The sequence below is a fragment of the Zosterops lateralis genome, assembly GCF_965231275.1.
Source record: "Zosterops lateralis genome assembly, chromosome: 10".
Classification (NCBI taxonomy): domain Eukaryota; kingdom Metazoa; phylum Chordata; class Aves; order Passeriformes; family Zosteropidae; genus Zosterops; species Zosterops lateralis.
Genome location: NC_139770.1, coordinates 183931 through 210682, shown reverse-complemented (window position 1 = coordinate 210682; position 26752 = coordinate 183931). Strand labels below are relative to the sequence as shown.

General features: G+C 38.7%; 2 protein-coding genes across 5 annotated transcripts in view; one reads left to right on the top strand and one right to left on the bottom strand.

Moving 5' to 3' along the window:
• Positions 1 to 3710: 3710 nt before the first annotated feature.
• CP (ceruloplasmin) lies at positions 3711 to 20692 on the top strand. Its single transcript, XM_083868941.1, has 19 exons — positions 3711 to 3947; positions 5532 to 5776; positions 6695 to 6907; positions 7410 to 7583; positions 8142 to 8396; positions 9415 to 9580; positions 10535 to 10674; positions 11236 to 11376; positions 11498 to 11709; positions 12215 to 12365; positions 13988 to 14200; positions 14514 to 14721; positions 15894 to 16033; positions 16508 to 16636; positions 17104 to 17210; positions 17919 to 18135; positions 18786 to 18925; positions 19338 to 19500; positions 20583 to 20692. Exons 1-19 carry the CDS (start codon positions 3793 to 3795, stop codon positions 20651 to 20653), a joined length of 3240 nt encoding a protein of 1079 aa, XP_083725067.1. The 5' UTR covers positions 3711 to 3792; the 3' UTR covers positions 20654 to 20692.
• Positions 11730 to 26752, bottom strand: part of HPS3 (HPS3 biogenesis of lysosomal organelles complex 2 subunit 1) — a 27583-nt gene continuing 12560 nt past the window's right edge. For 2 of the 4 annotated variants that reach the window (XM_083868938.1, XM_083868940.1), the window contains exons 13-17: positions 26550 to 26738; positions 25899 to 26006; positions 25331 to 25537; positions 23998 to 24088; positions 20112 to 22849 (exon numbers count right to left, since the gene is read on the bottom strand). In XM_083868938.1, coding sequence (XP_083725064.1) covers positions 22722 to 22849; positions 23998 to 24088; positions 25331 to 25537; positions 25899 to 26006; positions 26550 to 26738 — 723 coding nt within the window. In that variant the 3' untranslated portion in view covers positions 20112 to 22721. Of the gene's footprint in view, positions 11816 to 20111; positions 22850 to 23997; positions 24089 to 25330; positions 25538 to 25898; positions 26007 to 26549; positions 26739 to 26752 lie in introns of those variants that run through there. The other 2 variants (XR_014590826.1, XM_083868939.1) reach the window with 2 other exon arrangements.

Genomic DNA, 26752 nt, shown 5'->3' with positions numbered 1-26752 from the left:
ATGGAAGGTAGAGCCTACCCTGCTCCTTCCATCTTAGAAGTTCTTAACTGCAAAAAGGAATTACCGAAAAAAGTCCATCAAGTCTTCATGTGGTAAAAAAGGCACCTGGGCCTGACTGACATTTTAGACACAGGTCTGAACTCACCTGTGCTAATTGGTACATGCTAATAGCTGCACTAGGTTTCTTTTCACTTTACACTTAAAGACAAACTTTGTCCTTTTAGTCAAGTATTATGTGACTTGAGGGAACATATGAGGGAACCTCGTGAGCACCCAATATTAGTTCATTAACATTTTTTCAAGTATCCTGACCTCGCTACAGTAGAAGGCTAACATTCTTGACAATAATGATCGGATGAAAAATAATAATATGTTTTAAATTAGCAGGTAAAGGGTATTTTTACTTTCTCAGAGAATTATTTTTTCATTCCCAGTGAAAATTCAGGGATTCACCATGAAATAGACACCTGTGTCATTTGCAGTTGCATGAGCAGCATTTGGCTGTATTCAGCACTCCAGTTTTTAGACAATGAACACCCAGAGGAAAGAGAAATATGTACTTCAGACTTGCAGTAATGCATGTATCCCTGTTACATCAGAAGTAGTGGGATTCAGGTACACTGTCATCAAATAGTAAACACTGTTAGAAATGCAAACCCTACAATAAGTGTCAGCTTTGGGTAAATTATTTAGTAAAATATAGAATACATCAGTCATTTAATTCTGTTTCAAGACAATATTGAGATTTTTGCCTTCATATTCTTCTATCAGATTGTTTTAAATAGCTGATTTCTTCCTGTAGGATTTCAAGAACTCATCTAAAATTTTAGAAACCCTTCTTTGCGCAAGAGTTCCTGAACATGAAATGTGTTTTCTGCCTGCTGAAATCCCCACATAAAACATTCCAGGCACAGGAAGAAGAAAGCTGCCAATTTGAGTTTAGAAACTCCTGGCAGGGAGGAATTAAGAGTTCCAGCATCATTTGTCCCCCACAGCCAGTGCATTTCGCCAGAGTTTCAGGATTCTCTGTCTGGAACAGTAATGTCATTCATTTAAAAGTCTGCAGCTGGAAATCACTGTAGACACTCAGTTTTGAAGGAAAATACTGTGGAGCCTCATCCACACCTTTGCATTTTGGGGTATATTAATACTTGTGTAGGTAAAAGTGACCCCAGCTAAACTACAGTTTCCTGATTGTTCCCATTTTGAACAGAGGGGTTTTCCACATAGAGTGTCAGAGGACAAATGAAGCTGCACCAGCTCTTTAAAGGGTGTTTAACTGCAGAGGTTTGCAGGCAGCCAGAGCAGCAGCATGGGCAGCAGGCAGAGGACACACATCATTCAAATGTGGGAACTGAGAAATGGTGGGGGTTCAGTTCAGCCTCACTCTGTGATCTTACCGAGACCTTTTGTCAGAATATTCCATCTGGGGGGTTGTTTCTTCTTTTCTTTCAAGGAAAAAATTTGAAGTAAAATATTGACTTTATCTCTTCAATGCAGTTTTGGGGATTTTAAAAACAGCATCATCAATATGAGAAATGAGGTACTATGTTTTAAAACAATAAAGGAATATTCATGACACCAAACTGCAGACTCATAATTTAACCAATTAAATAGGATCTTTTTATTTAGGTCCTGAGACAAGTTCCTGCTTTTCAGACACACTCTGAAGATAATACAGACTTGAGAAGCTGAGGGACTTTGGTCAGTTTTTTGAGTTCCTTAAGAAAAAGATAAGAGGAGTGTGCTTAGGTATACAGATAAACTGAAAGTTTGGGGGAGGTGTGATTAAAAGCAGGAGTGGAAAATATTGCCCGTGAGAAGTTTTTGTTGTATTTTTACATAAGAAAAACATTTGGTTCTTTTGCACATCAAGGAAGAGTAATTTAGAGTATTCAGGGTGTAAGGCAAAGTAAAGCTTATATTTTTTACCCTCAAAAAATGTGGAGATTTCAAGGGTATTGCCTGTGTGGTATTTTCTCTTCCTCAACCAAAAATAAATCAAAAACCTACATACACATGAACAACTTATTTATTAGGGAATGTATTAACTGAATGAATTACTTTGAATTTAGGGTTTTTTGACAGGAGGTAAAATTTTCTCGTTTTTACCTCAATTTACAAATGGGGCATATGCAACCCGGATAAGCTGATCTTTCCACTGCACTACTTATCTTCATCTGTGGAAAAGGAAAAAAATCCCTACAGAAATAATTTTGAACACGTGACATCGACCTGTAAAACTCCAGAATTTCATCATAGATTCAGGCAGATTTCAAAATCTCACCTTTGGCTTTGTCACTTAGAGAGAAGTAGACTCCCCCATTTAATCCAGATGTGTAGACATGTGAAGAAATGAAATATTCTGACAGTGCCTGCTAGGAATAGTGATTAAAATTGGTGAATTATCTTATACCATAGTCTTGGTGAATAAGACTTAGATTTTTTATGTCACTAAATGGAAACTGCTGTACTTTGGTTATATTTTGAATATTAGTCTTCTATCCAAAATAATCATATTTTTTCCAACCAGTATTAAAATAGTTGCAAAGGATATCCTGCTTATTACAGATAATTTTAAGTTGCCGTTCAATGGCAAACTGTAATAGTAATTTAGAATGAGTGTGACTGTTTCAGTGCTCAGAGCACAGACGACATTTTTAAAGAATTCCCAGGTGAATGAAAACACATATTTTTAATAGAAGTTTTCCGGTTGGCTTTGTATGCCTGAAGTTTCAGACACAACCACATTGTAATGGATATAAACTCAAAAAAAGTGCCATTGCAAACTCTAGTTAGGAGGTTTTAAAGTGTTCCATGTTTAAGGTCCAATTTTGTTCTTTTTCAATTTTTCAGCAAAACCAATACAAAATGTTGACAGAACTTGAATAAAGCAAAAGGAGCCTTTGGCACTGGGTAGTGTGCCAACAGTTAAGATTATCTGGATCTTGTTTTTAATCATTGAAGAATGTAGCTTATCCTGTCTGGCTACAGACTAGCAGGAAGATAACATAGCAGGGTCATTTTGTGGAATTTCTGAGCCTCGTTTCTGCAATATTAAAACTGCTTGGAAAGGCAATCAAACCTCCCCACCTCCATCCATGAATGGCTGGTACTTTCCATCTCTAGCAATATGTATCACACTTTGTGCTAAAATTACATTTCTACGGGAACTGTGGTGGGTAGCAGAGCTAACCCAAGCACTGGTGGGCACACTAGTCCTGGTGATCTCAATCCTCCCTTTTCTGCTTGTGCCACATCAGTTTGGTGGTACAAACCAACAGGAGCAGGCACAGTTTGGGCTCCTTGTGCCAATGCAGAGCAGATACACGGGGGGAAAGTGTCACCTAAAAGTTTTCAGTGTGCTTGAAAAATTGTGTTCTTGTGCCACATATCATAGGATTATTTTCTCAGTAATAAAGCTGTAGAGAGAGTGATGAAGATAGTGAAGAATGTAATGCAGTTTAAGTCTGTAAATCCATTTAAATCTGCTTTCAATTCAGTGACAAGTTTTACAGTCTATGACAATCTGAATGCTAATATGTGTGATTGTAGGTTGGCATAAATAGAAAAAATTTCTTTGATTTTCTCAGCTTACCAGAATCTTCTGTTTGCTCTTGACACACAGAGATATTGTGCAATTGCTTTTGTTGTGTCCAGGAAAGCAAACAGGAGCAGGGAGGGGGAGGTAAGGATGTAGGGAGCAGGAGAAATAGAAACATATAAAAGGAAATTGCATGCACCTGTCCTCTGTTTTTATTTTGTGTTTTCCAGGAGGTCCATGAATGCAAAATGAAGCTCTTTCTCCTAAGCTGCTGGCTGGCTTCTTGCTGTTGCCAAGCTGGGGCGGTGAACCGGGAGTACTTTATTGGCATTACAGAGACTGTCTGGAACTATGCACCTGGCAAGGCCAATGCCATCTCTGGGCAGCTTTTTGCAGAGGAAGAGTAAGTAAAGCAGTGTTGCTGGTTGAGTTTTATTTTACAACTTCATCTGGTTTAGACACCAGGGCCGTTCTGAAAACCTGGTGAAGGCAGTGAAATGAGACTTATTGGTGTCAGTGGATTTTCTATCAGACATACAAGGGAATTCTGATTTTTTTTTCTGGCTTGCTTGGGAATTGTGTTCCAATGTTCTGCTAATTCAAAACATTGGAACATGCAGTAAAGTGTGAATTTGTAGTAATGAAATATTTACTAAGTAGAGACTAGAATAAGACCCTGAATGTCTAATGGTGTTTAATTTTGAATGTCTAAGGTGCTAGTGCTGAAGAAATATTTTTTTCTTTTAAAGGAAAAACCTTGACAAATTCAAAACTTCCCTACTGAGCAGAGGTTTCCTTTTTGGTTAGGGGTGGTTTTCAGTGGTGCAGAAGCACAGCTAGGTATTTCCCCCCACAGTGAAGGAGCTGGGTCGCTCACTACAAGGCAGAGGGTCCTGTGCAGAGTGAGAGCAGTAAGTAGGCTGAAGATACACAGGGTGAGGAGGAGGGAAGCACCCTGGAAGTCTGAATAATCAATAAAGAAACCCAGATATAAGACATCAGAAAAATATTTGAGAGAGGAAAGCTGTTCCTTTCTTCTCTTTCTTCAGTGCCTCTGAAATCAAATAGGACTATATCAAAGCAAAAACAATGATGACAGAAATCAGAAATTAGAAAAATCTCAAAAATGCAGTTCTCTTGGTCTGCGGATGAGGGATTACAAGATTTCCTGTGGTTTGTTTTCTTTAGTGAGAGCCTCAGCCATAACCTGCCACTCAATCAGGTGTGAGATGAAGCAGTCAGCTTTTTATTTTTTCCACTCACAAACTTCGTGAGGTGTAAGACACTGCCAGGGATTTAGCAGGCTAGTAATTCTGACTGGGGGTGGAAACAGGGCATCTTGTCTGAGAATTGCAGAGCTGTGTTGTTATACAACAAACCACTACTGCTCACTGCACTTCACTGCTTTTCTCTGGCCTGTGGTGACCTGCAGCATGCTACATTAATTTCAGGTTTTCATTGGTTGTATGCCTTTATTGGAGCCGATCCTTTGTATTGTACTTTTCAGTTTCAGCTTCTCTGATTCCCCTACTCCTCCTGGACTCTTTAAGAGGCTGTGCTTGTGCAGAGATTGATGTTTATAGGGGCAGAAAAAAGCACAGTGCAGAAGGAATACTCTGCACCTAAATGGTAGCTATTTAAATGGTCCAAGAAGAGCCATGCTATATATATTTCATTTAGGTTGCAGCTCAAAAGCCTCATGTACTCAGAATTATAGTAACTGAGCCTTTGCTCCCCAAGTGGAGCTCTGGACTGGCATTTTAATTACACTTCAGACCTGCGCTTTCCAAGGTACCTACAATTCCTTCCCCATATACTCAAATGATACTCCACCTCGTAGAAAACGTTTTGCATTTTTGGGCAGTGCTAACTCATTTCACCACAAGGCTTCCATGTAGTTGCACACAGCGCTGCAGAGGTCTGGTCTTTATTTGAGACTATTAATTCCAAACAACGCTACAGATGCCTTTGTGTATTTTCTTTACAGGCAGGCTGAAATCTTTCTCAAAAGAGGACCACACAGGATAGGAAGCACTTACAAGAAGGCTGTCTACGTTCAGTATACCAGTCATTTATATGATGAGATAGTTGACAAACCTTCCTGGCTGGGTTTTTTAGGTCCTATAATTAAGGGAGAAGTTGGAGATTCCATTACTATTCACTTGAAAAATTTTGCTTCCAGAAATTACACACTGCATCCACATGGTGTAAGATACACAAAAGAAAATGAAGGTAAGCCTGATTCCATTCTGTGCCAGAATTTATCAAAAGTTAATTGTCCCTCTGAGTGTAAGTGGTATTCTTCCATCAGAGAGAAGACTGATCAAGTAAAAAGAGATTTAAATTAGGACAGGGTCGATTTAAAATAGGAGCTAAGTTTGATAATTTTTCAAGAGTGAAATACAAAGCCAAAAGTGGAATTTGTGAAGAAGGCAATTTTAGATCAACATTTTACCTGAAACAAGAGTATTTGTGTTTCAACCAAAATAAGGGTATAAAGGTTTATAAGAGATTCAGGTATGGAGGATATAAAATAAATAAAAATTTGATGCTGTGAGGAAGGCATTGTTAACAATAATAATGTACTGTTCCAAATTCTTAACACTAAATTTGTGTTTATATATGGTATATAAGATAAGAGTTGCTTAAAATGGAGAAACAGATACCGGTTAGTAATTCGTTTTCGTTATGAATAGTATGTGCCTTGGTAGAGACACACTGTGGGATCAGAACAGTGTATTATGTAGCAATATTTAAACTTTTTGGAATTTTTTCTGTCGCTATCATTACACCAACACCTATATTCCTTCAGGGCATATGCAATTTTTTAGAACAGTTTCCCAGATTAATATTTAACAAATGTTTTACAAATATTTGAATTGTTATCTTTTTACAAGGAGTACATAGTCCCCTCCAAATAAATTAAGGACTAATTTTAATGGGCCATTAATTGAAAAAGTCCTATGGACTTCAAAGACAAATGAAAAAATTCCTAAAGAGAAAGAAAACATCTACTCATCTGATTCAAAAGCTGTGGGGTATTAACCTGTATTCAGATGTTCAGTCCATTTTACTGCAGCATGGCAGGTGCTGTCCTGACACCCCATTGTGAATGTGTTGTGCTAATGGTGGCTCTGTGGAATTCTTCAGGTGCTTTTTATCCCGACGCCACCAAAGATTTGCAAAAGCGAGATGACGCTGTGGAGCCTGGAGGCCAGTACACTTACACATGGGACGTGACAGAAGATCAAGGTCCAGCTGAAGCAGATGCAGACTGCATAACCAGGGCTTACCACTCCCACATAGATGCTCCAAGAGATGTTGCCTCAGGGCTTGTTGGGCCTTTAATAATTTGCAGGAAAGGTAAACCATAAATAAATAAGTGAGTAAATAAATACATATGCAAAATGGTTGATAATTATCATTGATAAATATTAGTGAAATAACTTCCTGGAAGAGAAGATTGCAATTGATTTTGAAATGACTGCTTTTGGTCTTCTCAATCAGCTGCCTTCAATAGTGGAGGAAGTAGTTTGTGTATGAGAATGAATATAATTTGCAGAATACTTTGTTCACAAATGCATATGAGTGAGATGTGCTATGCTAGCAATGTGCAAGGAATTCTAAATACTGATGTAAGAAAGAGATTAACATGTAATATTTATTCACAGTAATTCTATAGAATCTGTCAAAAGGGATTTTTGTTTCCTAAGTGTGTCTGTAAATTTATGCATACAGTCATGCTCCAGGAAAGTGTCAAAACATGAAGCAAACAAAGTCCAGCCCTACTGAAACTACAGTTAAAACTTACAAAAAAATTAATGTCAATTACCAAAGATTTTGAATATACCACTTTATTTTTCAGATACAATGAAGAGGGACAGTGATCAACACTTTGATGCTGAATTTATCCTTATGTTTTCTGTGGTGGATGAAAATCTCAGTTGGTATCTAGAGGACAATATCAGAACATACTGTTTTGAGCCTTCCAAAGTGGACAAAGATGATGAGGACTTCCAGGAAAGCAATAAAATGCACGGTGAGAGAACATTATATTAATGTTGCTTGTCACTGATACCATGAAGTAATATTTTCTTTTAAAGATGAATTGTAGATTTTTTTTAAAATCTGGGATTTTTTCTTAGAGGATTAAGACAGATTCTTTAAAATATTAAAAAAAAAATTAAAAAGTGATGGCAACTATTGTACAATCAAACATTTGGAGTTGTGATATAAAATTCTTAGAGGCCAAGAAACTCTGCCAGTGTAATTTTCCCAGGCACTCTAAACAGCGTTGTGTTACTTTGTTCTGTTTCTTAGTCCTCAGCTCTGTACTATAATTTCACAGTTTAGAAAAACAGTTTTTACTGTTAGTGTAAGCAAATAAGATACCTCTGGCTCTAGCATGTATCCCAGAATGATAGCTATGCAGAGGAAGCATGTGTCTGATACTGGCAGTGATTTTTCAAAGGTGTGGAGCTTTCTTTAGAAGCTCTTTCTATTTTAAAGAATAGAGTAATGGTTGTATGATACCTGCATTTGAAGAAAAAATCCTAAGGTCTGTGAAGTTAACTGTAATAAACAATATTTATTTTAGCCATCAATGGGTACATGTATGGATACCTCCCAAACCTCACAATGTGTGTGGAAGATAAGATAAAATGGAATCTTTTTGGCATGGGTAATGAAGCTGATATCCATTCAGCCTACTTTCATGGACAGACCTTAATAGAAAGGCACCATCGAGTTGACACCATCAGCCTCTTCCCAGCCACGTTCATTGATGCTGTCATGGTACCCAGGAGCCCTGGGGAATGGCTGCTCAGCTGCCAAGTGAATGACCATATTGAAGGTACAGTACAAGTTTCAGTGATCTGATTTTTTTTAGCTTGAGATAAGAGTTTACTGAGTGATTTTTGCAGGACTCCTGACCTGCCAGGCAATATTGTCCTCTAGGTAACAAAACTCTCAGAGTATTTGAAATGCCTACAAGTGCATTAGATGAGTTTGGGCCTGTAGCCATGGGAATCAAGGGATTCTTATCTCTAATCATCATCAGCTGGCAGTAATTAGCACAGCTTGCATTTTTGCAAGCCTCACCTTTGGGCAAAAAATCAGCATGATGTTTGCCTCCAGCTGGAGATAATTAACCACAATTTTCTATTTGCCAACAAAACAGGTGGGGCTCATTCCATATTTGACATGGGGCACAGGATGGGCAGGCTAACTTGCCTGCTGAAAAATACATGTTCTGGAATGTGCATTCATGAATAACCAGAGATGTTATTTTTTCTTCCCTGTATTATCCTGTATGTTCAGGCTCCAAGCTTTATCAGATCAAGAAACATCCTGATATGGCTGAGGCATGCTGGCCCAGACTTTAATCCTACAAATTGGCCTGATTTATAGCTGTAAAAGGGCTCTCTTCACTATATTATTTGTATCTCCAGCAAACAGATTTGCTAACTTCTTCCCCTTGGATGCAGACTTGGGAGTTCCACAAGCAAGCTGTTGATTATATTTAGGTGGTCAGCCTGGTAACATCTGACCTTGGCTGAATTTTTCTCTTGACAGCACTGTGTCCATTCTACCCTAATTTTCTCTGCCATGCCAGTGGCAGCTTTACAAGCAGAATGCCCTTTACCACACCTGTCTGCCTGCTGTAGATACCACAGCCGTGTTTCTATGTCCTAGCTTAGCTGCCATGCCCTCTTTTATAGCATTCATCTTCCACTTTGCAATTTGTATATCCATCAATGGTGTGGAAATTGTCCAGGGAACAGAAGAGCTGTTGGGTGCAGGGAAAGAGAAAACAAAATGTAGTTCCTTCTCCTTAGGTTTCTCTACCTCTTTTTTTTTTTTTTCCCCAGGTGGTATGCAGGCCCTCTTTAAAGTAGAAGATTGTAAGAAATCCACACCTGGTCACAATAAGAGTATAAAGACAAGACAGTACTTCATTGCTGCTGAAGAGACCATCTGGAATTATGGCCCGTCTGCAGTGAACCATTTTACAGGACAAGAATTAATCCATGACAGGTAAATGCCTCTAATTAAAGAATTTTTATTTTCCAAGCAGAATTGATTGAAGCATGATAAATAAGGTAAGCCATAGGGTAGCACTGACTTTCAAGCAGAATTGCCTATTGTCCTCATCTGTGCTTAAACATTAATGCTAGAATAAATACCAGGCCAAATTAGGTGCTTTGTTTTCCTGGTAATCTTACCTTAAATTTTGCTGCTATGTTAGTCATTTCACTGGGATTAAGATTAATTATTATGTCATATGTAGGCTGCTACTTCTGATTATTCAAGATGGTTGATTATTCTGAATTAGGGAACAAGGTAGGAGCTCATGACCATTGCCTTAGACGATGAAACTCATGCTAACAGTGTCTCATCTAGGAAACAGCTTGCATGAGAGACCTTTGCCCTTTGAACTGTGTTTACATATTTAAGACCTGGATCAATTCGCAGAATACATTGATTCCTCAAATTTTTCATCTGTGACTTAAAGCATGCTTACCTTTTCCACAAGCAACGAGGCACAGTTCATTGTTTCAATAGTGTTTGAAAACACTGAAAGGTCCTTTCTTAAAGAGTAGAAATATAGACTGAATCTTCTCATCTTGTATATAGATGTTACATATTCTTGGTGTTCGTATCTGTTCCCATTGAATTTTTGTAACTTATAATTAAGAGAAGAGTAACCTCAAGGTTATGAAACATTGACTAGAAAACGCTGTCAATGGGTGTCTAAGACACTGGCTTTCTACAGCACAGTGGCTTTTTCTTAATGAGAAGTTAGTGAAGGATTCCTGCACATCTTCTGCAGGACTGCACATGAACGTGTAACCACACCAGTGAAAAGAAACCCAAAAAACACACTCGGCATGTCATACCTCAGAAAACAGGGCTGAGTTCCAACTGCCTTTTTACACATGAGCATTTTGTCTTGAAGTGTTTGCATCTATTGCAATTTCTTTTACACAGTGAATCTCACATCTTTTTTGAACAAAGTGAGACAAGAATTGGCGGCTCCTACAAAAAAGCAATTTACAAAGAATACACAGATGGTTCTTTCACTGAACATAAAAAACGGCTTGCAGAGGAAGCACATCTTGGGCTCCTAGGTGAGAGAATTTAAATATTTTAATGCAAAGATTTATGAGAGTAAACAGTCACTTCCACTAGTTAGTAAGCAGTGCCCCCACCTCCAAGGAGAAGCCCTTAGTTTTCCCTGCCTCCAGCAGTTGCTAATCCTGTGGTTTCCCCAAGGAATAAAGAAGCTCTTGAATGCAACACTGTCAGGATACCCAGCTTCCCTGTAGGAGTCTGCCACGGTCTCCAAAGGTCAGGCTCTTCATTACAAGGCCAGGCTGGGCAGATCTGGCCCTATTGATAACCTCGCTGCCCCTGGCACGGGCTGGTGCTGATGTCTGTAAATCCCACTCCAAAGGGAGGAGCTGTCCTGAAAGTCACTGGGCCCCCGCATGAACTGGGGTGTGTGTGCTGGGCTGTCGTGTGCCAGGCCCTGTGCCAGGCCCTGTGCCAGGGACCGGTTTGTGGCCACCGGGGCCCAGGGACATTCCTCGTGCAAGGGAAAAAGCAGCCGCTGAATGCCGCAAGTTGACGGTGACCTGTGCATCATTTGATAGAAATATCCTATAATTAGACGGTGTACACTTTTCCAGGACCTGTGATCAGGGCTGAAGTGGGTGAGCGCATCAGGGTGACCTTCCGGAACAACGCCAGCCGCCCGTTCAGCCTCCAGCCCCACGGGGTGCGCTGCCGCAGGAGCGGGGCCGGGGCGCGCTTCGGCACCGCGCCCGCAGGTGAGACACCCATGGGTGCTGCGGCACCCGAGCGCTCACTGTCTGACCTGCCCGTGTGCTGAAGGTGAGAAAAGAAAGAATGTGCACTTGGCATAATTTCCGATGCTGATTTCTGGAATAGGTACCGAATCTGCAGCCTCTCACGTGAGCCCGGGTACCACATTTACATATGAGTGGGACGTGCCGGAGGATGTGGGTCCCACAGAGGAAGATCCGGACTGTTTAACCTGGATTTATTACTCAGCTGTGGATGCAGTCAGAGACACCAGCTCTGGCCTCGTGGGTCCTCTCCTGGTGTGCAGGAAAGGAACGCTGCTTTCTTCTGGGAAACAGGTCAGTCAAAGAAGAAAAACGGAAACATTTGCATCGTCGCAGCTGAATCTGTTTTCTCCTCCCAGGCTGCCCCAGCTCCTCTCCACACCACAGCTCCACCCATGCCCTAAGGGGAATAAACAACAGGAAGAAAGTGGGGTTAGTTTTTAATCTGGCTCCACATAGACAGTCACTGCAATGTGAAAATGCCCCTTGTCATGAGCAGCTGCTGGCATTCAAGTCTCAGCTATGATGAGAATCTCTAGGAAAAAGTAGAGATTTTAAAGACCAAATACAAACTCACTTCCAGAGGTGGTTCCTGCTGGTAGAAAAACATTAACAGTAGATACTTAGTTACCAGATACAGCAATTACAGAGCTTTGAAATTATCAGAGTGAAGTATCATTGTATGCATTTACTCTATTTTGTGACTTGTGCTCATAAATTATTATGAACACAGGATTTTTCCCCTCACATTTTCTGTTCACTTATTTCTAATTTCCCTTCTACTATTTCTTCTCAACAGAAAAATGTGAACATCGAGTTTTTTCTACTTGCCACAGTATTTGATGAGAATCTGAGCTGGTATTTGGATGATAATATTTTGATGTTTACACTAAATCCTGATAAAATTGACAAAGATGATGAAGACTTCCAAGAGTCTAACAAAATGCACTGTAAGAAAATTATTAGTTAGCCAAATATTAATTTCTACGATAAGGTTTTTACTTTTATGGTTTCATGTTTGAGGCAGGAAAGTTGTATAGTGCAGAGACACTTCATTCCTTTCCAGTGGAAAAAAACCCAAAACATTTCAGTGCAATTCAATTTAAACTAAATGTGGTAGTTCAAAGTATAATGCCAGCTGTTCAGTGCCCTGCATGGCAGTTGAGGATTTAGCATGGTTACATACCACTTTGAGCGCAGATAGAAGGAGGAACAGGGTCTTCAGCCTGTGTGCAACCACTACAAGTGCAACCAGGCAGGGGGACAAAACTGACCTCTGCTTTGCAGATGATGTAGCTCAAAGGAGGTTTTTCGCAGAGTTACAGAGAAGTTGAGGTTGGACGGGATATCTGGAGATCACCCAGTCCAATCCCCTGCTCAAGTAGGGCCACCCAGAGCCACTTGCCCAAGGCCATGTCCTGATGACTTCTGAATGCCTTCAAGGATGGAGACTCCACCATTGCTCTGGGCAACCTCTGCCAGTGCTTGCTCAGCCTCCCTGTAACGGTGTTTCCTGATGTTTGGAGGGAATCTCCTCTGTGTCAGTTGGTGTCAGTAAGTGTCAGCTGGGCTTCTGTTCCTGTCACTGGGTACCACTGGGAAGAGCCTGGCTCTGTCCTCTTGGCACTCTCCCTGCAGATGTTAATACCAGGGGATGAGATCCGCCGAGCTGCCTCCTCTCCAAGGCTGAAAGGTCATCACAGTTCTCCTAGCCTTTCCTCCTTGGAGAGATACTCTCTTGTCCCTTTATCATCACTGTGGCCCTTTGCTGGCCTCTCTCCAGCATGTTCATGTCTTCCATACTCAGCAGGGTATGGAGGCCCAGAACTCAGCACTGCCCCACAGGTGTGGCCTGAGCAGAGGGCAGGGATCCCCACCTCTCAACTTGCCAGCTGCACTTTGCCTCAGAATGGCTCTTTGCTTCTTTAATGGGGCAGAACTGAGCTTCACATCGATTGTGATTTAGTACTGCAGAAATGTTTTTCAAGTTTCGCATGAAAAAGATGTTTTTACCCTCAGGCCCTAGCCCTGCCAGTAAGTCCTAATCTTTAAGCCTATTTGTTTGTGCATTTTGAAAAATTTTCCCCTCAGGGCCATTCCTGTTTACAGACTCTTGGTGCTGAGCATTGAATGGTACCTGAGAAGCCCAGGATTTTTAAGTTTAGCAAAGGACTATCTAGAAAGGGTTACTAACTCAAACTAAAAACTCCTTCCGATTGCCTCTGCTGTATGGCTGGAGAGTGTTGCAGGGTGTAAAATGGGATCCTTTATGCATCCCATGTATCTGATGAGTAGAAAGCAGGGAAATTTCCAGTTGGCCAAGGCAGCGATATGTGCTATAGACACTGAAAAGGGAAACAGATAGAAATTATTTTTTAAAACTGAGATTTAAAAGTTGTTTTGCTTGAATTGATTCTTTGGTTTTGTTGATGTGATAAAGTATTTTATTATAGATATTTCTGTCAGTCTAAGACATGACATTACATTTGAAGTGTTTATTAATTAATCTCTATTGCAGAATTAACTAATATATTAATCAAGGTGGGTTTTGCTTTCTCAAAATCTTCTCTAGCCATTAATGGTTATATGTATGGAAATCAGCCTGGTCTTGAGATGTGTAAAGGAAGTGTTGTTTCCTGGCATTTGATGGGCTTGGGTTCAGAAGCTGATGTCCATGGGATATACTTCTCAGAAAACACATTTGTAACTAAAGGAACAAGAAGAGATACAGCAAACCTGTTTCCACATACAGCTCTTACAGCTATTATGAAGCCTGATTCTGAAGGTAAATGTCTTATTTAAAAATCCTGTTACTAATGTAGAAATTGTTACCTATGAATGTTTTGTGCATAGAGACAAGCCTTAAGTAGCTGGTATATCGAGCCTAGTGCTAAAACTGTACAGCAGTGTTTGAAGGGCAAACTGTGAGGACATATGTTCTTAATGCTAAAGCCTTGATTTTTCTGGCTCTTCTGTACGCTGAATTTTATTACAAGTATACTTTGTAATAAAAGTACTGCAAAATGAGTTTGGACCTTATATCAGCAGTAACCTGTGTCTCAGCCTCCTCAAGTCTTTGTTTCTTATATGACCCCTAGGAGTTTTTGAAGTGTCCTGCCTGACAACAGACCACTACACTGGGGGCATGAAACAGAACTACAAAGTGAAACAATGCCACTGGTGGAATGTAGATTTATCTACGTATTTGCATGAAAAGATTTACTACATTGCTGCAGTGGAAGTTGAATGGGACTATTCTCCTAACAGGACATGGGAATTCGAGCGGCACCAATACCATGAGGAAAGGTACTTTGGAATATACACAGGGGAAAAATATGCAAAAAAGCAAAGGAGCAACTCACTTCTCTTCTGAACCTTTTCCTCTTCCAGACATTTCTAGACATACTTCCTTTTCACATAATTTTTTTTTTTTTTTGATCACTTGAACTTGTCCTTCCCCAGCAGTCTTGTCATGTAATTAAGCCAGACAGCACAATGTTTGAGAAACAGTCTAGCAGAGACCTTTTGTGGGACAGGTGTAGATTTTAATGGATCCTGGATATTGCAAGTGCATTTATTACTTACTGGTGCTGGTAGTCCTTGCCATGGAAAACTTAAAATGTTCACTGTCATCTTATCTATGACGACTATGTCCTGATAAACAAGGTCTTGGTCTCACATTTATTTGCAATCTGAGTAAGGGTATTTTTGACCTCTCTCAGTTTCATGATCTTACACAAGATACATCCATGACTGAATTCACTCACCATGAAGTTAGTTGTCTTGGTGTTTTATTTCCAGTATTTGAATCTTAATGAGAGAGATCTGATTGGATCAAATAATTCATGTCAATTAGCAGAAAAGGCTAAACAAGAATAATTAATTTCTCTGTTCCACCTCAATAACTTGAGTAGCAGATTATAACTATTTTGTTATTACCTTAATTGTATTTTCTTCTTTTTCCTCAGTTTGACTGTACGTTTCCTTGCCCTGTATACCAGTGGACTCTGACATAAATCTAAGCACAAGTAATATGGACTATGCTGTTGTCAGACTTTCCCCCCAACTATTGTGTCCAGCCCCCATGATCTCAGCAGAGAATCCTTTCCATTTAATGTCAGCAAGGCACTTAACCTTTACAAGTTTTAGGCTCCTTTTCAGATGTACACAAGTCACCAAAGGCTCTATTTTTCAGTACACGAGTTGCTGTGTGTCTTCTTGCAATTTGAAGCATTTGCCAGGCCAAGCACTCAGCATTTTTTCAAGTACCATAGAGACTTGAGCTATTCATAGTGGGGCTTTTAATTTTCTAAAGATGAACCTCCTAGCTTAACAAGAATATTTCCATGTTGAAGATACTAGCAGTTTGTGAGATTACTCATTCACTGAGCCGGATTCTTACTTGATAGTTAATTGACATAACTGCAAACGATGTTCTAAAATACATAAAGGAATGCATTTCTTTCTTCTTTTGGCAGCCCTGGCAATCCATTTTTAAATAAAGATGACAAATTCATTGGCTCAAAGTACAAAAAGGTAGTATATCGCGAGTACACAGATCAGACATTCAGTACTCTCAAAATCAGAACAAAGGAGCAGCAGCACCTGGAAATTCAAGGTAAAGTCATCATGTTCATGCATTTGAAAATGCAAACAATGCAGTGACAGAAATCCAAAGATACTATTTGAATAATATTGACTACAATTCTACCCACAAAAATTGCCTCAATCTAAATGGAAAACCTACTTGGAATTGCTACTTCTATTGTGATGCTTTCCCTGCAAGATAACATTGCTTGCTTTACAAGAAAAAAACACCAAAAACTTTTGGTTCACTGCCTGATCAGAGGCCAGTCTTTCCTAAGTCAGCACAAAACTGGGCAGCAACATCCAAAATGACTTCAGGTACACAGTAGGTGCTCAGAACTTGAGATGCAGAGGCCTATCTTTAACATCTCAAGTTGGCCTGTCATAATGAACATTATACAGTTTTCATCTGAATTATAAGCCAGTGTTTCGAATTTGAATACAACAAGGCTCTTTGTTCTGATATTCTGTAAAACCAAGTTAATCTTTCTTTTCAATCCAACAGGGCCACTGCTTATGTCAAATATTGGAGATAAAATTAAAATAGTTTTTAAGAACTTAGCGTCAAGACCTTATTCTATCCATGCCCATGGAGTGAAAACAGACAGTTCTGTTGTTGCTGTAACTAATCCAGGTATCAAGCCACTGTTTTTTATTTCCAGCAGGTAACATCAAGACTTCTGGTAAGATTTAGCAAGCTTCCAGATAGCAGAAAAGACATAATTTTTGTTTGTCTTGTCTCAAGTGCCTAAATTTTTAATGCTGATTATGACAAATACTTCTACAGTTCAAATGCCCCTGATAACTATTGCTATGTATCCTAGTCCCTGACTGATCAGTAATGTTTTAACACAATGTGGCTGCCCCTTTCAGGAAAGCAAAAGATTTGGCTCCACAGGGAAAGCGTAGCTTATGCTGTTACTTCTCAAGTTCCTCTGTGAGCTCTATAAAAGATACAATTGACTTTATAAAGTATGGTGAACTGGACAGTGCAGACACACTCACACACACACACACACACACACACACACACAAAACCAGTGTCAGGAAGAACCAGGGATCTGAAAACTTCAAAACTTAATTGATACTTATTTAATTCAGGTGAAACAAAAATATATGTCTGGAAAATCCCAGAGCGATCTAGTCCTGAAAGAGGAGATTCACGTTGTATTGCATGGGCATACCATTCAACAGTGGACATCGTTAAGGTATATTATTGATACCAGTTTTGTTCATGTCGCTAACATAGATATAGCCAAAGGAGGTGAGTTTGAAACTTTTTCCTGTTTTCTCTGCCAGGTTATTTCCTCTATTACCATTCCTTTGAATTTAAGTGTTTCCTGAAGGCCAATTGCAAGAAAGTCAGGGCAGAATGCTACAGATATTCACGGTTTTGCTTCCTGGTTGTTCTGGTGTTGCTATAGATCATCATATAAAGCTAACACTTTATAGCTTGCTCAATATCTAATCAGTCACTTGTGGGAAAACTAAAATGCTACTGTGAAACACAACTCTGCCATTTTTTACCAAGCATGAATTAGCTTAACATAGTATTTTTAATACTAAGGAAATTAATGTATTCTTGCCTTTGTCTCAACAAATACAAATAAAGTGTTGAGAAGTATATTTTGAATGGAAATCAAGCTCAAAATTATACAAATAGTTTGGAAAAAGAGCAATAAGTTAATATGGAATAAATGTTTATTTATAGCAAGTGATGAAAATGAGGCATTGATTCATTGAACTTGAATCCTGGGTAGTATGTAACAGTGGAGAAATAACTGCGTTTGACACTGGCTGCCCTTATTCCCAGATACTGACAGCTGTGAATATAGTAAAAGGATTCATACATGTCATTAAAAGTACATCTGCTTAATTCCATCTTGCAATTATGTGGTTTTCATTTGTCATTTCAGGACACTTACAGCGGATTGATAGGCACACTCATTGTGTGTCACAGACATTACCTGCCATCATTTCACACTGAAAAGAAAGTTCAATTTGCTCTTCTCTTTATGGTTTTTGATGAAAATGAGTCATGGTACTTGGATGAAAACATTAAAACGTATTCTACCAACCCACACCTTGTTGACAAAGAGAATGAGGAATTCCTTGAAAGTAATAAAATGCATGGTAAGTTTTCCAGTTTAGTCCATATATCTCTGCGAATTCTATAAAATTACGTATTTCAAAGTACTGCATATAAATTCAACTTTCTCAGCCCCCTAAATTTCCACTTTCAGGACACAAGGCCTGAAATTTTTTACTCAAACTGTTTGAAAACACTGCTAATGCAGTGAATGACTTTTTTTTTTCCACAAGTTTAAAAAAAAAAACCAAACCAAAACAACAACCCCCCTAGTATATTCTCATGTTGAAGTTTTGAGTAGAGGAAGAATAAAAATGAAATTTGAAGTTCTGATTTCATGTCAGTAAACAACTGCTCTGGATATGTTGGAAAGGCTATGTGCATCCTGAAAGAGCATCTTTGTAAAGCTTACTCTTCTACAAAGATCTACAGGAACTGCAGACCTTTTTTAAAAAATCTACAAGTCCCACAGCTCTTTAAAAACTGCAATATTAGCAATGGTGAACAGCAAAGAAATTTTCTTTCTAGTTTAATGTGGAATATAAACACAACCATTCATGATGTTCTGTCCAAAGCCATTACTTTTGTCTGGCATTGGATTTCAAATCTTTCAATCTGTGTTATATTAGAGATCAACAATTCACAAAACACAAAATCTTATTTGTTTTCTCTGTCTTACTTTCCTTCTTTTTAGCCATTAATGGAAAGGTGTTCGGAAATTTGCATGGCCTGACTATGCATGTTGGGGATAATGTCAGCTGGTATCTGATGGGAATGGGCAATGAAATAGACATTCACACAGTACACTTCCATGGCCACAGCTTTAACTTCAAGGTATCACGTCTTTTTCACTTATTTCTTGCTTTGTTAAGAATGAGAGGTAAGTCAAATACCAAGAACTGTTATCTATCGTGAAAAGCCTTATTATAAGATTAAGCAGGGCTTGTACTTTGACCATAGCAGCTTTGGGCTTTATGCCTCAAACCTATATTTGATCAACATACAAGAGCTAGAGAATATCTGCCAGTAGCATCTGCTCACTGGTAACCTCACAAGTTACTTCAACAAGATAGTTGTGAATTTTTCATGGCTGTGCTAAGACAAAAGCTATAGTTTTCCTTCTTTTCCACTTAGTTGCTAGTTCATTAAGCTTTGGAGCATGAGGTGGATATACAACACAATGCTTCCGTAGAAAGAAATGACATGCAGAAAGTGTGTTTAACTGTTGCTTCTTTTTGTCTTGAAGCAAACAGGGGTTTACCGGGCAGATGTCTTTGATCTGTTCCCTGGGACATTTCAAACTGTGGAAATGACCCCACAGAACCCTGGAACCTGGCTGTTACACTGTCATGTTACTGACCACATCCACGCAGGCATGGAAACCACCTACACTGTGCTCCCAAAGGAAGGTAAGAGCCATCTAGCTTAGTAACATTCGTTATGTTTTAAGATGCAAAATGGGGCTCACAGACAGGCCAGCATCCTTAGAATCAGTTCCAGCACCCAGCAAATAGTCCATCTCTAGAAGCCAAGATGTCCCAGCCACCTGGTCATACTTCCCTCAGTGCTGCTCAGGAAAATGAAGTAGCTAAAGGACTGGATGATAATTGACTATTACTTCAACTTATCATCCATGAAATCTAAGCGACAGATTTTTTTATTTAAAAATAATTCTTTATGAGACAGAGTATTTCTGTACCCAAGAAGTGCCACTAGTGTCCGACTTCATCTCAATCTTTGCTCAAAACAAGCAGAGCTGATAAATACAGCTGAATTCATCATCCCCATACAGCTGAAGTACTGAAAAACTGAAACAGAGTTTACTTTCTCAGGGTCATGTTGTAGCTTTACGGACACTATTACCTTGGTCTAGCAATATTACCAGTGAAAAATCTTGAATTTTGAAGAATTTTCAAAGTTCTTGTTTCTAAAAAGTTAATACAATTTTAGAAACAACATTCTCCAGTACTCAAAAAACAGAGCATAACAAGCATTGACAGAAAGAGACCAGTAGAAATAATTCAAAATATGTGATGTATGTATATATATACACACATCTACATGATTTACATTTATATCTATACTAAAAATACAGAATGCAATGCTAAACAGAAAATCCAATTCTATTTGATAAACCATTGGAATGTGAAACAACCTAATTCTATTTTATAAACACTAAAGCAAATTTACAGAGTATGTTATGTAATTGAACAAGGTAATTTAAGGGTACAAGAGTAATTTAAGAGTACACAGAAAAACATGTAAAAATAGCCATTCAACTTGGATCGGCAGTATGTGGGATTTTTTTACTATTAGCCATCTAGACTGTTTTAAAATGTATCCTTCAGTGCATCTTAAAGTTGTTTTTAAATCTAGCTCACAATGTCCAGAAGGTACTTGGATCCCCTGTGCTGATCTTGAACTCTGCTGGCCGCATGCACAGACTATTCTTTTGATGAAATGTAACAAAAAGCTATTTTTCCCCTTCTAGACAAACAGTCTCTGTTCCCAAGATTATTCAATCAGTTCAAGTGTAAAGCCAAGCCAGGCATCCAAGAATGATGAAAGCATTTTAACACAGTGATCCTCCAAGGTCTACCTTCATTTCTTGGAAAATATGCTCTTCTGGACCACTCTTCTCTACACATTTTGGAAGATTTCACATAGTGGCCATGGCTAAGAAAAGAACCACAGACTAAGACAGTTGAATGGAAGTAACGGCTTATAAATATGTTTCTATAAATGAAAATAGTATCTTGCAAGTGAAACATATTCTAGATGATGGTTAGTGCATGTTATTTAGCAGCTGAGGAACATGGAAGAGCTAATGAAATGTACTTTTTTTTTTTAAATTTGCAAAGAACCCTGAGTAACAGCAAAATTTGGGATATTGGTCATCATACCGCCACATTTTACTAGATAAGAACGTCTGTAGTAACTGCTTAGAAAACAGGAATTTGGTTATTACTTTATCCGTAGGTTCACACTGAAAAGATATACAGTAATGCAGAATTGAGCAGTTAACAAAATAGTTCTACTATTTCTGTTGACTTACTTTACAATTTTATTCAGTAGCGTCTTTCAGGAATGTTCATTGAAAAGATTTGGCTTTCTCTTATGAAAATAATTCCAAGGCAAAACTAGGCTGCAATAAACCTGATGAAATGCAGACAGTGAAGGCCAGAATTTGGTGACTACGCTACTGAAGAGCTTTGGTCTGACAACTCTTAAGTAACTCCTGCAGTGGAATCATTTTGCTGTCACAAAAGGGAAAAGGAAGTGTTTCCTTTGGAGATGGAGGCAGCAGTATTAGAGCATGGCTGATGCTAGTCAAAAATTAAAACAGTAGGAGAGATACAGTTGTGTTTCAATAACCCAACTTCTCACGTTAGATCTGTGCCAAATGACAAGGAAAGATGTACAGGACAGGCAGGGAAAGCCAGATATCTGGGCTCTGTACCGGTATAAATGAAATAGCTTCTCTGTTATAAGCCTAAATCACTTTGGTCTTTTTTTAAAGATTAAGAAACTGGCATAATACCTACCAGTAAATTAGATCATTCATTTTACCTGTAGCCGAATGCTATGTAAGTTAAACTACTTTTGATTTATCTTTTTTGTTTGTTTGTTAATGTCTTTTAGCTGAAATACAGATGATCTCCTCTGACTGACATCTACAGGTTTAAATAACATTGCAACTCCACAGAAAACATCTTTATAGAGTCACTGTCAGCTAATTAGGCCTTTATATGGTTTAGATGATTATGGGATAATGGGAGTCGTATTTTTGGTAATTGTCAAAAAGCCCAAACTACATTCATAAAAAAGTTATCAACATACAAGACAGCTTATTATGACTGAATTCCAGCTCTGAAGGAACAGAAAGATGGTTTCTGCTCACAAGACAGACAAACATCAGTACACACGTGCACAAGCAGCTGAGATGCTTACCAAAAACCCTGGAAGAAGTAAGAGTCTTTGGCTGGGCTTATGGCCTAGTGATACTTCAAACACTATCTACTGACTGAGCACAACAGAGGAAAGAAAACAAAGACCAGGAAACCAACCATAGTCTGTATCTTCCACTTCTGTTTCTCTTTGATTAATGGCCTTTCCGTGTGAATTGCTAAATTAAAACATTTTCAGTACAACACTTGCCTGGGTATGTAACTAAGATGACAGAGCAGTGGCCTGATTTTGCCAGACAGAATTCGAGGAAGTATCTGTGCTGCAATATCAAGTCAGTTGGGCCCAATTCCACTTGGAAAAGTAAGGTATTCACTTTTACTTGTACTCATACAGTTAGACACATGCCTGAGCCTGAATTCCTCCCTAGGTCAGCGATCCAACTAACAAAGATTTAAGACTGGCTTTCTACTTTACTTTCAGTGAACACTCTATGTTCAGCTGTACTGCAGAGTCTGTATTTCCTAGCTGCTCTGGCACCAGAATTAGTCTCAAAACATATGCTTTGCCTCAGGAAACAGCTGTCCTTCAGGAGTTGACATAAGATGTATGTGAAGGGAGTCCCACAGTACCTTATAAGGAGTTCTACTACTTCTTTCATTTACTTTTTTATTACAGCACATTCTTTGTAGTTGAGTGGATAGCAGGTCCACAGGTCATTGTTTTAGGTCAGAAGCTTCTTCTGGCTGCAGTGAAGAAGATGTGGCAGAAAAAATGCTGCAGTTCCATCCTCTGGTAGAAGACTGAGGAAATCCCTTAGCTCCAGTTCCATTGCAACAATTGATAAAGTTTCTGCTCAGAGCAGGGGAGAAAATATTTTTTAGGTATTTTGAGTTTAGAATAAAGCAAAAAGCCTAAAGCATTAACAATGTAATTATTAATTAAAGTCATCAAATAATTTAAATATTGCAACTTGGAATCAAATCTGAGACATAGCCATTTGGGCACAAACACAACTACAGGAAATCTAAAAAGTAAACTGAAATTATGACTTCCATCAAAAGCACACCTCTATCTTGATTCATTGGGTCTACATACGGCACTAACACTCACTAATGAAGTGTTATCTAGTATTTCACATGTTTTGTATGAAATGCAAAGCAAGCCCTAGAAATCTTATTAGTACCCTAACTCAACACTATCTGTAAAACTGGATGCTTTGCAAGAAGGTTCTCAGACCAAGCTGTGTAACGCTGTGTTCTGAAGCAATTACGGCACAGTTACTGCATGAAAATAAATCCAAAGAAAAACTGCTGGCACCAGGAACGAAAACTTTATGGTAAGAGTGTGGCAACCTGTGCTGCACAATGCAACCTCACAATACTGTTTTTCTCAGGCACTCCAACGGCGTGATTTATTAACACGTGATTTATTTAATATACCTAATTTGTCAAAACAATCACACTGGCCCCTCAGCTATACACAATATTATTAGCTTCTTACAAACATGTAACGATAGGACTACAGAACCACTAGGCTGGATTTCTCGACTTCTAGTATTAACACACTGCTTTTTTTCAGTCTATGACCTAATCATCAACACACACTTAAGCCTCCCCTGTGTTATCAACAGCAGCCTACTACCTAAGAACCATAGAGTCATTTAGCCTAGGAAGAAACCAATCACAATTAGTTCTGTTTAGTAGGTTTTTTAGTGGCGTCTATTCCTGACCTATACAGAAAGAGGGTGATAGCAACAATTTACCTCTTTTCAATACAAAATGAATGCCATGGTTTTTATGAGGCTGCACCGCCTACACCGCAGAATTCTGTGCTAATGACCAGAAAGGCTGCTGAACTGCATTAGCTTTAATTGAAGAAAAAGACCCCCTCTTTTTCCAAATTACCCAACCCTACCCTACCCTTAGTCTGAACAGTTATTAAGAATGTTAGCTGATGTACAAAGCCTTCTGGAGTTGAGTTACAACCAATCAATTTACCTTTGAGTGATGAAATAAGAACAGGGCAGTCATTTCCAGTAAGTCTAGTTCTCTTGCAAAGTTCAGGAAGCAGCTTGTTCCACCACAGAGCCTAAGGCACAAAACCCCATAGCAAAAGTGTAAATCAGCAAGGACTGCAATTAAGAGTATGAAAGACCTGCTAAAAATACCCTGAACTAAGCTCAGATGTGTACAAATACAGGTCAGTTATTATGAATTCAATAATTAGTTTATATAATGCTTTGAAATGTAGTGATTTTGCATATGTTGTGTTTTTCAATCTTCAGTGCAACTTTTTTCTGCTCAAAAATCTTTACACAGTGTCCCTCATACCTCTATAGAAAAAAGTTTAGAAGATTAAAAAAAGTCAAATAATTAGCAATACCAATGCAGTCAGGTATTTTTTTTTTCTCTCAAAACAGCTCCATGGAAAGTGGTGAATAGCACTGCTCTGTCTCCTGACCTGATCTGTCTCATTCCAACAGCTGTAGAAGTCAACGGTGCATAATTAGGTTTTGAGCACAATTTTGTAGGTAAGAATGGAGAGAATGAAAGAAAAAAAACTTGGCAACTATTTTCCTTCCCTTGTGTTCAGATTTAGTACTGCAACCTCACATTCTACTCTAATGGAGTGGAATCAATCATAGAAACTATTTTCAGATCTGAATAAAAAAGCTCAAATCTGGTTCTGAATAGTATATCCACCTGGTAGAGATCATCTTTGCTGACTCTGGTCAGCAAAGCTGCATACAATTAATTGAGTTGCTGTGTTGGGAAATGGAAATAAACTCCTGTATTCCTGGAACACTAGAATAAAATCAGTTCCAACACTAGAACTGTATAGAGACCTAATGGGAAAATGGGGCTAAAGAACATAATCTTTCCACTAGTGTACTGGTACCATTCTGATTGCTAGGAGGTCAGAAGATGTCACTAAAACACAGGAAGAACATATTTAAATGCAGTTTTATTTGAAGGACCATGTTCTCTTATCAGTTTGCTTATTACTAAGATTTCACACTATAAACACTGACTAACAATTTAGAACATAGTCAGTTAGTGAGAAATTAGGTAGCATTCCATTTACAGTAGAAAAAGAACATATCAGTCTCTTTTCTGAGGCACTCTGCCATCTGAAAAGACTATGCTTTAAGTTTACTATAATGAACAGAGTAAGCGACAAAAGAAACTGGAGGAAAAATATTCCATTATAATTACTGGGGACTGAAAGCTAGGCTATGTGATCCATCCAGAGTCCAGCTGTACATACAGCATTTCAGTTAGGGGAAAAACGCCCAAATGATAGTGAATGACTGAACTGAAAGTAGCCCACCTGATTGTCACCTTTCAGCTCATGCTGAGCATAGAACACAGCGGCATCAGGACACCTTCTGAGAAGCTGGTCGATGGCTTCCTCATACTTGCCCAGACGGGTATTGCAGAGAACACGGATGGTGAGGCCGACATTGTCAGCCTCTGTCAGGGGCTCCAAAAAAGGCAGAGCTGAAGCTATATTGATTGACTGACTACATAAAAGAGACTGAAGACAAGAAGAAAAAGTATTGTTTGGATTTAAGACAACGTTGCAAAAAATGCTAACCATAACCTTAAACAGAAGCCCTTACTTGCTGGAATAATCCTGAAACAATTCTTCCTTTAATAAATATTGCTGAAAACTGAGGAAGCCAGTTTAGAGTAGATGCAAATGTAAATATTGTTATCAATAGAACTCTTCAGTATTTTTTTTCTTCCATCATTTCAGTCAACCTTTTATTTTGACTTGGATAACTTAGGGGGAAAGAAGAAGGAGAATCTGCTGGAGAAATTTGTTCATACAAACACGAACATTTGCAGAATGGATCTAAGATATAAAACACTAAGATGTAATACCTGTTTCATACCTGTAGTCTTGTGATGTCCTCATGGTAATCTTTGTCAGACGAACATCCCACTGACATTATGGAAGTTACCCATGGGACAATCAACCCAAAATGACTACAGGAGTTTATCTATACAAGACAGAATCAAGTTGCAATAAAAGAAACATTTCTGTTAGTCACAGCTGCATATGAAAGTCACTGTGAGTAAAGAAAATTTTCATCTCAAATAGCATAATTTAAAAGACCACCTACCCTTTCTTTCCTGGTTCATGCAATTTAATAACAAATAATCTGGAAACTTCTATTTAGTTCTGTATCTCAGCTTTCCTGTTCATAATTTTTAGAATTCATCATTCACACAATTTTCTCATTTAGTTAGCTTTGTAAAATTGTAAATAATCCACCTGACAAATTCTCATTGTTTCATTTTAACTCTTGTTTCTCTCCAGAGCTGAAATACCTGTTGGAAGTGTATTTACAAATGTCCCCAAGGAGCAGGACTGGCCAAAGGTAGAAATACTAATTTGTAACTCCACACCATCTTGTTTGATTTCGGTTTTGCTTCTCTTAAAGAGATAAACTGTCTGGAATCATAGTATTAAGGATGGTACTTGGATAGATTTTGGAGGAACACTGCAGACCTAAACTTCCTCTGTGTGGTTCACAACTTACGAGATCCTCTGTTGTTTTCAATGGCTTAGTCTCAGGAAGTTGCTTCCTTGATATTCTCCAAACATACTGAGAAGTAACCTTCAGCAGGAGCTCCTGAAGTATTTCTTCCTGAGAGGCCACTACAAGAAGAGCTTCCCAGAAATCCACCAAGAGCTGGGGAATAGTGTTTTCACTGCTATTACACAACATCTAAGAACAAAAAT